Here is a 16765-nt window from a genome sequence, read left to right as displayed (position 1 = left end):
GCTGGGAGGTGGAGAAAAGCAGATAAGAGAGAGGAAGAGGGCTGGGAATGATCAAGTTCTTGGTCACAGGGTTTCTGAGGCAAGCTGGGCCCTGAACTTCCCATTCTGCTTTTGAAATGCAAGATAAAAGGGGCTGGCTGGTTAGCTGATAGCACCAAGGTCCAGGGTTCCATCGCTGTACCTGCCAGCTGCCAAAAAAAAAAAAAAGAAAGAAAGAAAGAAATGCAAAATACAGCATCCTCCCAGCTGAGTTCTCATTTGTCTATACGACTTCAGATTTAATCTCTCTCACCTGCAACAAAGACTCCTATCTAATACAGCTTGTCTACTAGCTATTTCTTCTTTTGTGAATTACCTTGTCATGTCCTTTGCTGATTCCTCTATTGGACAGTTCCCTTTCTGATTGACTTTTATAAGAATATTTATATATGAAGGCTATTTTCCCAGTTTGTCACTTGACTTTTAGCTTTTGTTACGATCTCAATCTCTTTTGCCATAAGAGAACTTTTTTTGGTATTGTCAAGTATGTCCACCTTTTTTCTTGTGATTACACCCCAAAAGTATAAGAAATATTCACCCACATTTTCTTCTAAAATTTTTATAGTTTTATTTTTTTAAATCTAAATCTTCGATGCATTTATAATTTATTTTAGTTAGTTAAAGGTGGAATCTAACATTACGTCATCCCCGATGATTACTTAGCTAGTTATCTCAACGCCATTTCCTGAGTAAGCCATTATTTTCCCATTGATTTGAAATGCCTCCCTTATTAAATACTAAATTTTTCCATACACTTGGATCTGCATCTGGACTTTCTATTTTATTTATATTCTTTATTTGGTCTCTGAGATAATTAGTGCATTGCCTCTGTGTGATGGTAAAGGCTCAGCTAAGTTACTAGACTTGTGGCCTCAGGCAAGTTAGCAAGAAAGCTAGGACAGAACCCAAATCACCAGTCTCCACCTTTTGCCACCTCCAGCTTAAGCAGAAGAGAACCAGCAGTCCTGTCCATATCACACTGGGCTATGAAATCTGTGCCCCCAGTCAGGATAAGGCGGACATCTAGACCAAGAGTTGCAGAAGGAAGAAGTGGGTCAGGATCTGCCAAGGGCATTCCCATCTCCAATCTCTTCTCTGTGGGTGACAGCTGAAAAGTAGGTAATGCCTATCAATCTCTGACTCCTTATAGGATGTCTTCAAGTGCACACAGCAATGTTTCCATCACTCACGTCTAGATGGAAAATTCTTACGTTTTCTCAACAATATTTACTTACTGTTTTCTTTGGCCAGACAGCATACTGTGTATTTTTAAACTTTCCAGGAAGACCGTTTATTAAGATAATATGGTGCAAAACAATCAAAATGTTTATTTTTTACTTTTGATTTAATTTTCCTTTCTATAATCCACTAAAGAAAATACTAAAACCATGCATTTGCTTTTCTTGGATTGCAGGCATCAGTTAAATTAGCAGCAATGGTTTTTTTGTTTTGTTTTGTTTTGTCTTCCTGTTTGTTTCTATTACACATGTAACCCCTCCTGGCTCTAATTCTTTCCCTGGGGTAATATTCAATTTAATGTGTAATATCTGCTCTTTAATTTAACATCAAATTTTATTATGAAATACCCACAGTGGAATTATTATCAGTGGAAAGCCCCAGCAAATTCTCAAGATTTGAAGAGTGGAAAGAGTCCCACAGATCACCTGGGGCTAGCTGCATATTTATACAGCTGAGGAAAGTCTGGCTCAGAGGGGTCAAGCAATGTGCCTAAAGCCCCACAGGATGCTGGTGGCACATTCTCCCTTCTCCTTCGATCTTTTCACAGAGCTATTGATAGAGCTTTCAATGGGAATTAAAACATCATGGCTTGGTACACTTAACAGCAAGAAAAGATATCATATTACCTTGAACAGAAAAAAAGTGAGTGTCTTGTCCCTCCTTCTGGCAAGTTATTAAGCCACTGTGTTCTTGAGCTTTGCCAGATGTTGACAACACCAGCAATCCCACCTCCTAACAGATTCTGACCCTAGGCTGAATGTGTCTGTTATTCAACTATGATGCGCCATGAAAGTCTGGCCTGGGGATCTGGTTTTAGTTCTATGGTGGGCATCACAGTTGTCTTCTAACATTAGAAGGGCCCCTCAGCAAAGAGTAGTGAATCTTGCATGCCTTCAAAGAGCAGAACTGGGACCTAAGGGGTTAACACTGTGCAGGGAAGACATGGGTTTACCTTTAGCATTTGGTGAGGCCCAGGGAGATGCCGGAAAAAAAGCCCTCACCCAGACCCTCAGGGAGTCTGAGATTCAGTAGGTGAGGCAAGAAGCTTATCGATTTTTTTTTTTTTAACCCAGCAGTTCAAAATGGGATGGGCTGCTAAGGAGAAGATGTGGGTGCCCCAGCACTAGAAAGATTTGATCAGAGGGGAGAAACCATCTGCCAGGAAAGCTGCAGAGCCCAGATTAGAGCAGATTCTCCAAGATAATCTCCAAAGAGACTCAGAAAATCTACCAGCTGTGAGGTTCTGTCCAGCAGCAATTCCTACGCCTGGCGCATCCCCAGAATCTCATGAGGATTTTCTAAAATACAAACTCCCAGGCTCTCTCCATGAGCTTCTGATTCAGTACATTAGAGCAGGGCCTGTGTTACAGGCTCAATTGTGTTCCCCAGAGAAGATATGTTGATGTCCTAACCCCAGCACCTCAGAATGTGACCTCGTTTAGAAATAGGGTTTTTACAGAGGTAACAGAGTTAAAACAAGGTCATAAGGGTGGGCCTAGTCCATTATGACTGGGGTCCCTATGAAAAGGGGAAATCTGGACACAGGGACAGATGAGGGCTGAAGAAAGAGGACATGAAGAGACACAGAGAGAAGACAGCCAGCTACAAGCCAAGGACAGGGACCTGGGACAGATCTTTCCCCACCCTCTCCAAGGGAGTGTGGCCCTGCCCAGCCCTCAGTTTTGGACTCTGGCCTCCAGAACTGTGAGACAGTGGATTTGTGTTGTTCTAAGTCATGCAGTCTGTGGTACTTTGTCACGGCAGCCCTAGCAAACTGACAGCCTGGGAATCGGTATTATCACAGCCTGGGCACCCGGCCTCCTTCGTGGACTGTTTCTGCTTTGGTGCTGCCATCCTCGTGGACTTCCTTTGGACCTCAGATCCCTCCTCTGGCAAAGGAAGGGACTGGCTTCCTCAGAGTGTGTGAGCACTCAGATGACAATGACCCCTGGCCACGTTCAGACTAATCATCCAGTGAAGGGACCTTTCTCCACTTAGTTACTCTGCTGCTTCCAGGCAGCCGTGACCCACCAGAGAGAGAGGTCACACATCTACAGACGTCTCCAGGAAGAAAACGCCACTCTCTCCTCCAATAGCTCCAAAATTATTGGAGACCCTGGGCTTTGGACTATGCCCTCATGCCAAGTTTATCTCGGAGGGAGGCAGAGCGGGAGGAAGTGCCAGGGCCTTGTTCGGAATCGTGCTGTTTTCATTTGCACTTTCAATTCTCAAGGTGGGAATCACGGAACCCTCACCAAGGTAAATCACATGTGAACTTTCAGTCAAAGCAGTTACTGATGGAAGAACCACAAAATTCCGCAGAGGAGAGTGTTGTACCAGATAAAAGACAGGAGCAAAAGACATTAGTGGAGCCAACACCAGCCCACGCAGCTCCTTTGAGAGGATCAGAAAGGGGCACTCCTTCCTCAAGACACCTTCTGACCCTGTCCTGATACAGTTACAAATGGGCTATCTCTGTGATGTGAAGGATGCCTCCCTAGAGTTATGCAATGTACAAGCAAACACAAAAGCCCCGAGACATGGAAAACCATGGCCGTGGGATAGCACCAGAGGAGGAAGGGGAAGGGGGTCCTTGCTGCATGATCTTGGAAAATCACTCCACCTCCCTGAGCTTGATTTCTTTCTTTCTCATATTGGAACAACTCCCAGGTCTAGCCCACGGGATTGTGGTGATGACCAAATGTGAGAGATATGGGATGCTTTTACAGAGCTGTGGACTTATTTCCTGAGCCTGTACTCCCTGCCTGATTTATATGCAAAACCCAAGGGCAATTAAAAAGTCCAAACTTTAAGTACCATAGAAAAGATGACTGATTACTGAGAAGTGAGGGACGTTAGGTCCCAAAGGTCAAAAACGTCACGTCATATCATGCTCCTTTCTCATAAGAAGATGCACTTTGTATATCCCTAGGGTCGCTTCCCTCTATTTCAGAAATTATTACTACTCTTCCCAAAGGGAGGCAGGATGTTTTCAAGGAGGTACTCCCATAGGAAAAGAAATTAAAAGTCTTTAAAATAAGTACATAAAGATGAATATACAATGGGCAGAATATTTCTACGCTATTTATAATATACTTAAAAATTGGAAAACCTAGATGGCTCACCATAGTATAGGAGCTCAGTGAAATATAAAACTAGTCAAAGACAATCAAAGGCACAGACCCCTTCAGAACCAGATGACCCCTAAGGGTCTGCTAGAAAATGCCCAGCATTCTGCTGAAATGACACTCTGCTTCCAAAGTCTTTCACAATTCTTCTTAACACCCATCCATTTCATGGGAAACTATAAACACAGAAGTGGAAAGTCTCTACAACCTATTGTTGACTGAAAACAGCTGCAGAACGGCATGTATACTAGGATCCCATTTCTGTAAAATTACATCTCCATGTTCAAATGTGCACATATACATAGACACGTGGAAGAATGTCCACCAAAATGCTGACAGTAATTATCCCTGAATGGTGGGGGTGCTAGCAGGGGCACAGGGGAGGAGAGATTTTACTTTCTCTTGATGCCTCGCATCATTGAATTTTCTTTCACAAGCAAGTATTATCTGTGCAGATTTTTTAAAATCTTAAAAATTAGATAGAATGGCTCCTATTTAACTGTGAGTCACAGCTGCACACTCGATTCATTTTTAAATGTCTCATATGTGTTAGTATTGATGTTTCAGACAGTTGGTAAGATTCTTGAGGACATCAGCTGTGACAGAGTAGAGAGAGTACAGGCTGGGTCCAGGCTGGAACTAGCAGAGTGCTCTAGGGTAAGTTAACTCTCTCTCTCTGAGCCTCAGATTCTTCATCTGTAAGCATGGAGAAGAATAAATCACAGGATTGGGAAGATCACATAAAATGACAGTCACAGGGCCGAGCCCGTGGCGCACTTGGGAGAGTGCAGTGCTGGGAGCGCAGCGACGCTCCCGCCGCGGGTTCGGATCCTATATAGGAATGGCCGGTGCGCTCACTGGCTGAGTGCTGGTCACAAAAAAGACAAAAAAAAAATGATAGTCACAAAGGGCTTTATAATTTTCAATTTATTGTTTTAGAAGGAAGATACCCATTGTCCACCCTTTCCCCCTCTGAGAGTCTAGCATGGTGCCAAGTACACAGTAAGTACCAACTAAATACTGGATTTATGGCATGAGGGAGGAGGCAGAAGCCAATCCAGGGCTATTCCCATCAGAATTTTTCTCCCACTGTACCTCCATGCTCTTCTATCCTAGGCAGACATGTAGAGCACACAAGCCCACCCTGGGTGACAGAAATTCCAAGAAGACACAGGTTCACTTCTCAGCACCTGCCCAGGAAGAACCTGACTCTGAATGGGCCTCTCAAATCCTCTACCCCCTCACAATCATTCCTAAAATGTTTTTAAGCTACCAAAAAGACTAGCGAGAATACCAGGCACCATGATATAAAAACAATGTAAACTAAGAAGTATACTTCAAGGGTGCCCAAAGACTAACCCTCACCTTGGTGACCCATTGAACCATCCAAGGAAATCAGGTTTTTTTCTTCCTTAATTTATATTTTGCTATATGTTATAGAAAATTAAGCTTTAATTTTAAGAAATCCCTCTAATTGGATACTACTGATGGGAAGACATCTGGGGCAGATATCTAGGCCTGGTGCATTCCATCCCAAGCAATGGTTAGTGGTCTGGAGAATGAGTATGTGGCACAATACCCAGTGGTTACTAATTATTATATACCACAGGGTTTGGCATCATTCACAAAGCCCCGTCACATTAGCCTCTTCCTCTTCAGAGAGGATTACGGAATTGACTGTTTAGAAGTTTTTGCTCCAAGTTACGTTTTCCTTGTCTTAATTGGATCCAGCCTCCCTGCCCATGAACAGAAAAGCATTTTTTCTTTAACAATTATATCCTTCAAATGCCAGGTCATCAGCCATTCCTAGATCTGGAAGGACCATTGCTTGGCTTCCTATTTTCTTCCCATTTGCTCAGCCTTGTTCTAGTAGTGATGTGAAAAGCCTATGAAGATCGTGTCCTAAGCTACCTTTGACTTGGCCAAAAAAGGGATGAGTGTTATCAGCATGAAACATCTCCTCCAACTCACACAGAGCCTCAGAACTGGGGAGAACTGTTTGCTCCAAACATTTGGTCTAATGCAAATATTTATTTTTTCCAAAAACAACTAAAACAAACAACTTCCAAATTTAGGGGGGAGGGGGAGCTTGCCAAACATTTCTCACAGTTAAGACAAACATTGGAAAACATTTTCCAATGTGCCCTATACCCTTAGTTAATCTTTCTTAACCATGTTGAATCATTTCCTGATTTACCATCTACTGTGACATTGAGGCCATTTCTCGAGGATCTTACTTTCTCTGTTCTCTTCTCTCCTTCATATAACATAGATACAGATAGCATCAGTCATTCATCCTGGAAACATTCCTGAACCTACTATATTCCAGGCATACACTCATTTGATATACACCCTCCCTAATCTGTGACTGTGGGCTTAGTGGCATCTACCCACAACAGCACTGGGTTTGGCCTTGAGAAAAGTTGGATGTTGAGATGTCCTTGACCACTCAAGTGAACAGCCTGATTCTCTGTCCTCACCCCTCCTCCTATTCTTCCTAGAGCTTGGAGTTCATCCTCATGGGATGTAATCTGAACATCCCAACAAGCTCTTCCTGAGTGTATTAACAGGCAACGTTAAGATGAGGCAGAACACATTTCTGCATCAGCCAATTAAAGCTGGTTTTCCTAGGCAATTTGTTGACCTTCTCCAGCTTGTTTCCATTTCAGAAGTGGTGCTAAGACCCGTGCCAAGATGGAATTCCATTTTTAAATGAGGTTTCACAAGAACTTTTATCAGATATGCAAACCAATTACACTGGCTGGGTTCTCTCCATCCTGTAGTTGTGTAATTCTATCCCTCACCCCCACTCCCTTCTCTTCCTGAAGTGGTTAAGTTCAGAGCTATACCTTCTCTGTAGGAGCAGATCAAAAGGTATGACTTCCATCCCCTCATTACCAGGCAGTGACATCACGCTGCCTCCCTGCTAGTATCTCAAGTCTGACAGCAGACCAACCCCCTATGGAAGCCCATGGTTCTTAAAGACTCTCTTGCCTCACAAAGATCCCTGAAAAGTAAAGTTGCTAAATTAATGCAACACACACACACACACACACACACACACACGCATGGGTTGACAGGGTTTCTAAATGCAAATGTGCATAAGGTTACCCCTGAAAAATGGAAAGGGGTTAACCCTGAGAGAGCTTTTCTAGGGAAAAACACCACTTCATACCCTCTCTTTGCTGGGGAGGGGAGATGCTCTACAATCTGGCAGAGAAATTCTCTCCACCCTCCTGCATTTTAGCCCCCTACTTTTTTATTAAGTAAAGGAAGTGGGGCTGGCTGGTTGGCTCAATTGGTTAGAGTGTGGTGCTGATAACATCAAGGTCAAGGGTTAGATCCCTGTGCCAAGCAGCTGCCAAAAAGAAGGAAAGAGAAAGAGAGAAAGAAAGCTGTAGAGACCTGGGCATACACCTAAGGTGCCACCATCAGGCAGAGGTGTCTGAGGACAAGGGTCTCATAAGGAGTAACAAGCACCCAAGGAAGGGGCACAGGGCAGGTGTGAGGTGCACGTGGGAAGCCAATGCCAGCAGAAACTGGCCTGCCGCTGCCCACCTCTTGGCTCTGCCAGAAAGGGAGTAATGTTGCTGCCAATGATGCTGGCCACATCAAAGCTCCAGTCACTGTCCCCACCACTACCCATCTGGTTTAATGCCCTACCCCTGAGGCACAATTCTTCGGTCACTAGCCCTGCTAGGAGGAAGGAGACACCAAGAGGCTGACCTTGCTCATTTCCTGTGCTGGTAGGAGGGGCAAGGTGAGAGGGGAATACAGGCAGTGGGGGGTCCAGAAAGAATCACAGCCATGTATGTAGTGTTCATGTTTATGCATGTACAGGCATGTACTATAGTATGTATACATCCCACCCTCTCTTCAATCACCAATTCATTTGAGTTGATAAACAGTCCTACTTTTTAAATAGAAACTCCTACTGCGAGGATTCACCTATCAGTCATTCATAGCCTAGTAAGAATTACTTTACCCAATCGCTCTAGGATTGGCACTCAGGGTCTGAGAGGGAAACGACATTCCCAGTTTGCCCCTTTTCTCAGAGAATTTGACAGAGATCGTGGTTTCTCTACCACAATTACAATCTCATGGGTGTTTACATTTAGAAACCATACCACTCTGAGAAATGAGTTTGTTTTTTTGTTTTTGTTTTGTTTTGTTTGTTTGTTTGCTTGTTTGTTTGGCTTACATTATTCCAGGAAGGAAGAAAGATTTATTATGGCACACGAAAGCACATTGGAGGGTAGGGGAGATCCACCTGTAATTGCTCCTGAAAAGTCCGCCGCTCAAGTGACCGTGGGGACAAATGACTCCCTTTCTTTCATCTCAGTCTCCCCATGTTAAACCAGGGGTAACCTCTGTTCTGAGTAGAAAGAACAGAGTAGTAGAGGGCTCAGAAGGCCTCTGCAGCCCCAAGGACCAGCAGCCTCTGCAGCGGCACGACGCAGGAATGTTCTTATCTGTTTATCTCAGCTTTTTTGCTTTCTGCACAGGCCCCGGAAGTTGCCCTTTGAGGTTCATTTCATCGCTGCCTTTTAAAAAAACATTGATACTCTACAGATTGCAAGTTCCTAGAGACATGGCAGGCCCTGTCAAAATTGGCCTAATTTATTACTGCCTTCTGTCAGGAGGATGTTAACAGTGGACTCTTTGGCACAACTTTAAATAGAGTTCCTTGCTTCAGACACCAAAGAACAAGCAACTAACTGTTTTATTGTTTCAAATGCTTATGCTCCTTTCTAAGTGTGCTCTAACTGGGTTGTTGTTACAATATTTCAAATCACACAAGAAACACTTTTCAAGGAGAAACCATTTCAAAGTGGATACAAGAACAGTGTGTCTGACATCTTCAAATATACCTTCTTTGTGATCTTATTTCAGTGTGCCCTGTTCAGAAGAAATGAAAACCCTGACAATTGCTTTGCCTATTTTCACCCTCATGTTAGGTCACCTTTCTAAAAAGTCTGTGGAGGTTTCTTTCTCTTCCTTCTGTGGATTTGCTGTTCTTATACAACTTAATTTTCTTTCTTAATAAAATGATTGTTTAAAAATATCCTCACATTAAGAGTTTTAAGAACGAACATAGAATTTTGGATGTGTCTATAACATGCACTTAATTTGAATCAGGAAAGTCAGCTGCTCAGTTTAGGGTAATTTCCCAACAAGATGTGAAATAAATAAATAAATAAAAGGCGGCAGGGGAGGCAGGGCATGGTGGCTCACCAATACCCATGATTCCCCCTGAACCAAATTTTCCTCTTAGGGGAGTCAGTCCCAACCCCCAACCCACTCCCCAATGTCAGTCCCCCTCCCTTCCTCAGTCTCTCTCCCACTCCCCACTCCCCGATTCCTTCTCCTCCCACCCGTTTCCCTCTCTCACCTCTTTCTCCCTCTCTCCCCCTCCCTGTCTCCCTCCCCCACTGCCTGTCCCTCTCCTTTCTTTTACTTTCCCCTAATTTATCATGTCAGAAGTTATTGGGTTATCGCACTCATTCAATGTGTAAAACTCTCTAGAGCAGCTCTGTCCAAATAAACTTTCTGCAGTGATGGAAATGTTCTATACTGCATGGTCCAATATGGTAGCTGCTAGTCACACGTGGCTATTGAGCACCTGAAATGTAGTTAGCATGCTTGAGGAACTGAATTTTTTATTTTAATTAGTTTAAATCTAAATGGCCACATTGCAGCTAGCGGCTACCATGTTGGACAGAGCCCCTTTAGAGGACTGGATGCCTTTAACCCTTTCAGGTCATTCCCAGTGACAGACTATGACAGAGGACATACCCAAACCAATCCCAACAAAAAGCCAGAAAGGAAGGTAGCCTCCAATATCTTTACTCTAGAACTGTAGCCTACCAGCCCTGCCCAGGCCTCTGCCTAGACAGACCACCAAAGCCCTGCCTGAAAGGCACCACTACACACCAGATTTCCTCTTGAGCCTTGTCATTCCCTAACCAAGGGGACTTCTTCCCACTGTTTTTAGTGGCTCCCTCTTGTATGAACTGACTTTCATATAGAAAATCAGCAGCTGTCTTCCAGATTCAGGCCTATTCCTCAAGAAATACCTTTTAATTACCTTAAATCACAGACTAGTCCCCCTGGCCATTGTCCAAATTCTAGGCACAGCAGAGTCGATACAGCTAAGAAGGTCACACAGTTAAGGAAGCAGCACAACAGCCGACCCGGCTCAGGAGGTCACACCATAGTCAGCCTCAGCCCTTTGAGAAAAAAAATCCAGCTCTGCTCCTATATAGTTTACTCGTTTAAAAGCCTCAAAAAATAATAGTGGTGGTACCTAATTGCATCTTTTACCTCATCTCTCGCTGCATTTATCTAAGGCTGACATCCAAAATGTCACTTCTACACAGGGTCATTCGACAATCAAATGCTGAATAAATGAATTTTACTCTTATAAGAGTCTCAGAAGACAATTCAAGAATGGTTTTCTCAAAATGAGAAAAGGGGTGGAGGCAAGGTCCGCTCAGGAAGTGACTGCTTTCTCTTTTAAAAGCAGCATGATTGATGCAAAATGGAATGCCTTCTCCAATGTTTGAACGGCAGCAAAAGAAACAACATTGTCTTCACTCCGCCTCCCCCCAAAAATAAACCTTTTCAATAATTAGGATCTTTTTAAATAAAAATTTTCACTGCAACTTACCAGGATATGTTTTAAAGTAGAAATCACCCCTATTATTTAAGGCTATAATACATTTTAATCATTTAAAATCTCACCTTAAAACTCTTTATCTTCACTGTCCCCACATTTTTCTGTGAGGTATGGAAGCTGGGGATAGTAGGCTTGAAAAAAATCCTAATTTTCTTCTTCACATGTCACTTTTTGGTAGTCACTTTCTGTTCTTTCCTCTTCACCTCCTAGTTGCATGATCTAGATATTATAATGCTTTATCTTAAACCACAAATATATTGCCAACAAATATTAACTTTAAATATTGCCCACAGTCCTAGGTGGTTTCACAAGAACATTGAAAGTTTCCAGGTATGGTTTAGATAGCCTTTGGTAAAAGGTGAATTTGGTTACATATTGAGCCAGTTCCTGAAATTCACTCAGACATTCTTGAAGTCTTCAGGCCAGACCCAAAGGATATTATTTAGCAAGCCACTACAAGAGTTATAGCTTCTGAAGACATAATTTAAATAAGGATTAGTTTGGGACTAGAAGCATCAAGCTCTTTGGAGTTTAGAATCTGACAAGAGGCAGCTAAGCTACTGAAAGAAGAGAGTCTTGTGGGCATTTATCTGATTTTAAAAACAGGCAGCTAGATTAACTACAATCATCATTTGAAATCTTTCTTTAAGCAAACAAGGCCTTCTCAAAACATTGCTTTTGGTTTCTCTACCTCCGAATTGTCAGTTCTCAAAAGGAAACTTACAAAAAGTAAAAGGCAGTTTCATTGTGTTTAATAGGCCAGACTGCTTTTACATACACGCCTTTGCCAGGACGAAAGCCGTTGCTCTTCTGTACATTAAGTTGGAAGGGAGAACCTAAGGAGTGGAATACATATGTCTCCCCACAGCAATAAGAGGGCTGCAAACTTCAGAGACATCCCAATGTTCTAATGACTTAATACACCTATGCTTTGGTTTCATCATCATGAACTAGGGGTGCAGCAAGGGAAAGAGGTCAAGGTGGGGGTGGATACAGGCTTTCAGCCCTGCTGTGGAATGCTGAGTCTGTCCCAGGCAGAGCCTGTCCCTCACAGGGCTGGATGCTGTTTCACTCCCTCCTCCTGCCCTCCCTAACTTCACCCAGCCTCCCCCAGCCTCCAGCTTCACCTTTCCCCAGATCCCTAATCTTGATCATCAGGAAGATCCAGGCCAACAAATCACAGTTATCTAAGAAAATGGTTCCTGCATATGCTGCTTTTCAGCAATTTTGACAAATGGAAAAGTCATTATTTACATTCCCAACTTCTCAATTCTGGTACTCAGTGCTTGCTAGAATTATGCTCAGGAAAACATGATCAATTCTCCTTTTGATGTCTTTATTGATCAGATATGGTGACTGCTGACCTATGAAGAAAGGAAAGGTGGGCCCTTGCAAAATTTCTTCTCACCACTGGTTTACTCAGAAGTGAGGCAACAGACTTAGAATATGAGAAAAACACAAAAATCTCTACTGCAACAATAAAACCAAAAAGAAACACACAAAAAGGCACTCTGCAAACACTCTTTCTCACTATTATTTCAACACTAGTTTGCCTGCCAATTTTCTGAGATTCTGAAATGTAAATAGATAGATAGAGTTAATCTGGGTCTCTTTTTCATTAAATGCTTAATCACTTAGCTCATTTTCATAAACTGGCATGAATTCAGTCTCAACTTCTTTCTTTTTTCCCTTTAACCACTTTTTAGGAGAGTCATCTAAAGTTCCTAGTGTGAACAAGTTCATGTTTTTTCATGAGACCAGGACAAATAAATGGCCCCCAAAATACATCTCGGTGGTTTAAAATTTTGAGCCCAGATGTCTACCTTTTCTTATTTCAAAACAATTGTCACAAAGATGCAACTTACTTGCTATATTTTCAAATTACTAATAATGAATCATTTTTACTCTAGTCAACTTATAGGTTTTCTATTTTATTACTACATTAATGTGTTCCACTTTATATGTGTTTTATTTTGGTGAGAATTTGAATGTGCAATGAATGTAGAAGCCATCTGTCTTTAAGAATGCACAATAATAACAAAAGATAAGTCCCAAAGTTACCCACCAACATGGACAACTATAAATTACTTTATGACATTTGCAAAGTGTGTCTGTCTTTCTTCAAGTTCTGTTTCTCTATTGTTTGGGACAAACGTGACTTTTACTTGAAAGCTACATTTTAAATTGTTTACAATGTATTTTGTAAGTGAACTAAATTAAATTCCACATTTACCAATTACAAGAATCTTTAAGTTAGAAGTGTTTTTAAACATTTTAAACAACTCAGAATTTTTTCATCGATTATAAATGTTATGGTAGATATTTCATTAAACTGAATGAAACTTTTATTTCTGAATATTTGGTAAGTGATTATTTGGAGAATAACTAAATTTAGTAGAATGAATTCAAGTATATGAGAACTAAGAGGAGAAAAATAAATTGCTTTTATTTCTAAAACCTTCCATACTAATTAGGATATATGGGCTCAGATGTTTAATAAAGGCCCAGCCAAAAGAAAGTGGAAGCACTTAAAATTGTGGATTCTCTCTAGATATAGAGAGAAAGGGGGGGGGAATGCAAATTTTAAAATGAAGTTTCCATGTAAATGATTAATTTTTCTCATGCATGTGTCAGTCTCTCCCTGCTTCCTTAAAGGCAAGGTCCTCTCCATTTCAAAGGCATCATCAAGAGCGATTTTCTCACCATGAGATGACTACCAAGCTCTCACAGCAAAACTGTAAGACTTTAAAAGGAAAAAAACTGAAAGGCACATTCTTGAGCACTTTTAATCATTGTAATTCTGCCCCATGGGAGTTGGCCATTCCACACAAGCTTCCAGCCTGCAGCTCTCTTCCCTAAAGCTCTGAGAAAAAAAAAAAACAACAACAATTTGCTAACCTGACAAAAATATCAGCAAATTCATTTTGGTAAAAAAAAAAAAAAAAAAAACTGGGGAGAACAATGGGGGGTGGGGGCTGGGGATAGATATCACTTTGCCCACTCTAAGCAAAACAGTTTAAAAGAAGCAAGGAAATGTTGAGGGAAGAAAAAAGCACCCCTCAGGCAAATGAATGTCTACAGCAGCAAATCTGGGGAACAGATTCCCTGGGCAACAGGAGGAGCTAGCAAAACGTGCAAGGCCTCCAGCACCATCATACCCAGTGACTTCCCAAGAAATAATTTCAGAATGGAAAGAAATTGAAAACTTTCCCAGCCCAGAATCCTGAGACGTTCCACCGTGTCCCACCACTAGGTGGCCGGCTGCAAAGGCTGCTTGCAGGGGGGCTGTTTTCTCCTCTTCCCCTCCAGGACTCACTGCCCTGCCCAGAGGAGAGTGCACCAACCCCCACCACGATCCAGTTCACTAAAAATGTCAGGTTAGTGGGGAAAAGAAGAAGAAGAAAAACCTCGGGCCTTTGAACCTGACGTCTCTCCTAAAAAATCTGTTCACACCAAAGCTGCGTGGGGGAGGGGCTGGAAGAGATGAACCTGCATATTTTAAACTCTGCTGGGGTTTTCAAAGCACTGCCTCCCTTCATGGCTTTCAAAGCAAACCTTCCAGGTGGCTGCTTTAGAGCGACAAGTGACAACGAAAGTACGATGTGAACGCTAGGCTGAGCTGCTGAAACCCAGCCCATGGTGGCTTGTGCATCACCTGTGCTCACAGTCTGTAGGGAGCCACAAAGTGATGGAACGAGCTAGATAAACACGAGTCGTTTTATTGCCAGCCAGAAATTCTTCCTTCATTCATCAAAGTGGGTGAATGAAAATATTAAGAAGTAGGTAAGGCATTTTCTTGGGCGGCTCACCAAGTAAGTATCCTTCTAAAGTCAAGACCTTACTTAGTCTGCTTTCTACCTTGGGTAGCAAAAAAAGCCTCCTCCCACGAAAGGGAATAAACACGTCCTTCCCCTCTTGTGAAAAGGCTGCACACCAGGCCACAAAACTTGGCAAAAGAGATGTTACATAAATTCTAGGTATTCCTAAATATACTCGTAAATGTTTACACTCACACAACACAATCATTTTAGGAAGTAGAAAGCATCTAAGTTTCCGGACCACTTTTCTTCTTCTTTTTTTCATCTCAAGAGTCAAAATATATGTTTATAGGTTTGACTTAGGATTTTACCTACTCCATTTAGAAGATATTTCCTGCCAGCTACATGCAGGAAATCTCATGGTTTGCATCCATCCAAAATGCATCTAAGCACCGGCACATTTACCATTCTTTTCTTAACTGAGCCCAAACCAAACAGTTTCAGTTATCACCCTCCCTCCCCCAAACACCCCTGAAATCCTAAATTATTTTCTAGGTGATCTGTACAGCCATCCCTTGGTTATTCTACGAACAGGCTAATTCCTCAACGTCTCACTTTGCCTTTAAAAGGCTTCCTTCCACACGACGGGATTTCCCTAAGAAACATTCCCAGCGGATGGTTTCCAGCAAGAGTCTGTATCAACTCCGCCTGCGCAGGCAAAGACTTGGCTCCTGCTAGTCCCATCCCTCCTCCCGACACACACACACACACACACACACACACACACACACACACACACACACACACACACACACACACACACACACACACACACACACACACACACACACACACACACACACACACACACACACACACACACACACACACACACACACACACACACACACACACACACACACACACACACACACACACGCCAGTTTACACTCGCAGAACCATCCCGGGCCGACTCGAAGAGCTCTTGAATACTCGCACCTATGCGCGTCTCTCCCTGAATGAATCCTGTCCCCACTGACCTTTCGACAGCTGCCGAGATGGCACGATCCGTAGGGTCAGAGCAGGAAACCGGGGGATATTCCAGCATCCTGACCCCTGCAGCCTTCTCTGCCCAAGTCCACATTCAGTGAGCCCCGGGCAGGAAGCCGGGAGTGTTTGCACCGAGCTCCCCGAGGTGTCCTGCTCGCGACCAACTCTGCGGGCATCCCGCACCCGCACAGCCCCGGGCCGCCCTGCCTCTTACCTTCCCTGGCTTTCAGCAAGACCGTGTTGGCCACGATGTTTTCCAGCTCCATTGACAGTCGGCGGTCAGCGAGGGGGCCGGCCGGCGGGGCTGTCAGCGCCTGGGGTGCTGCCGGGGCTGCCGCCGCTGCTGCCGGAGCCGGGAGCGAGCAGCCCGCCTCGCCTACCGCATTATTCCTGCTCTCAGCCCTCGGAGTTTTCTCCTCTGCGAAGAGGAGCCGCCGCCGCCGCTTCTTCCTCCCTCCGTGTCCCCCCTCCCCCCCTCCCTCGACAGTGTCCCCCCCACCCCCCACCCTCCGCGTGTCTCTGTCACTCCATTCTCCTCCCCTCCGGCTCCCTCGGATGCTTTAAGCCTCAGATGCTTCTGCCTCCCCTCCGTCCCTCCCGGGGGTGTGGTACTAGCAGGCTCGGGCGACCGCACTGCGCAGGCGCCGGCCGGGACGCGCCTCCTGCCTCGCCGCGAGCGGCGCGGGGCCTGCTGGGACTTGTAGTCCTCCCGGGCCGCGCCGCACGGAGGCTGGACTGGCGCGCGGCTGCCGGAGTCCCACCCCCGCCCCGGGACGGCGCCCACGGCCAAGGCGGCCACGGCCTGGCCGACTGGCGAATCGAAGGCAGCCCGGCCGAGCCGGAGCCCCCGCCCACACCCCGGGCTCCCGCTC

The 16765-nt window shown here is 44.1% G+C and overlaps 1 protein-coding gene across 1 annotated transcript in view; it reads right to left on the bottom strand.

The window, feature by feature from the left end:
* Positions 1-16338, bottom strand: part of GRK5 (G protein-coupled receptor kinase 5) — a 211859-nt gene extending 195521 nt beyond the window's left edge. The window contains exon 1 of the mRNA XM_063102394.1: positions 16108-16338. Within this exon, the coding sequence (XP_062958464.1) occupies positions 16108-16159 (52 nt within the window). The 5' untranslated portion in view covers positions 16160-16338. The remainder of the gene's footprint in view (positions 1-16107) is intronic.
* Positions 16339-16765: the final 427 nt, after the last annotated feature.

This window comes from Cynocephalus volans, chromosome 7, assembly GCF_027409185.1.
Source record: "Cynocephalus volans isolate mCynVol1 chromosome 7, mCynVol1.pri, whole genome shotgun sequence".
Classification (NCBI taxonomy): domain Eukaryota; kingdom Metazoa; phylum Chordata; class Mammalia; order Dermoptera; family Cynocephalidae; genus Cynocephalus; species Cynocephalus volans.
This window is presented reverse-complemented; position numbering and strand designations above follow the sequence as displayed.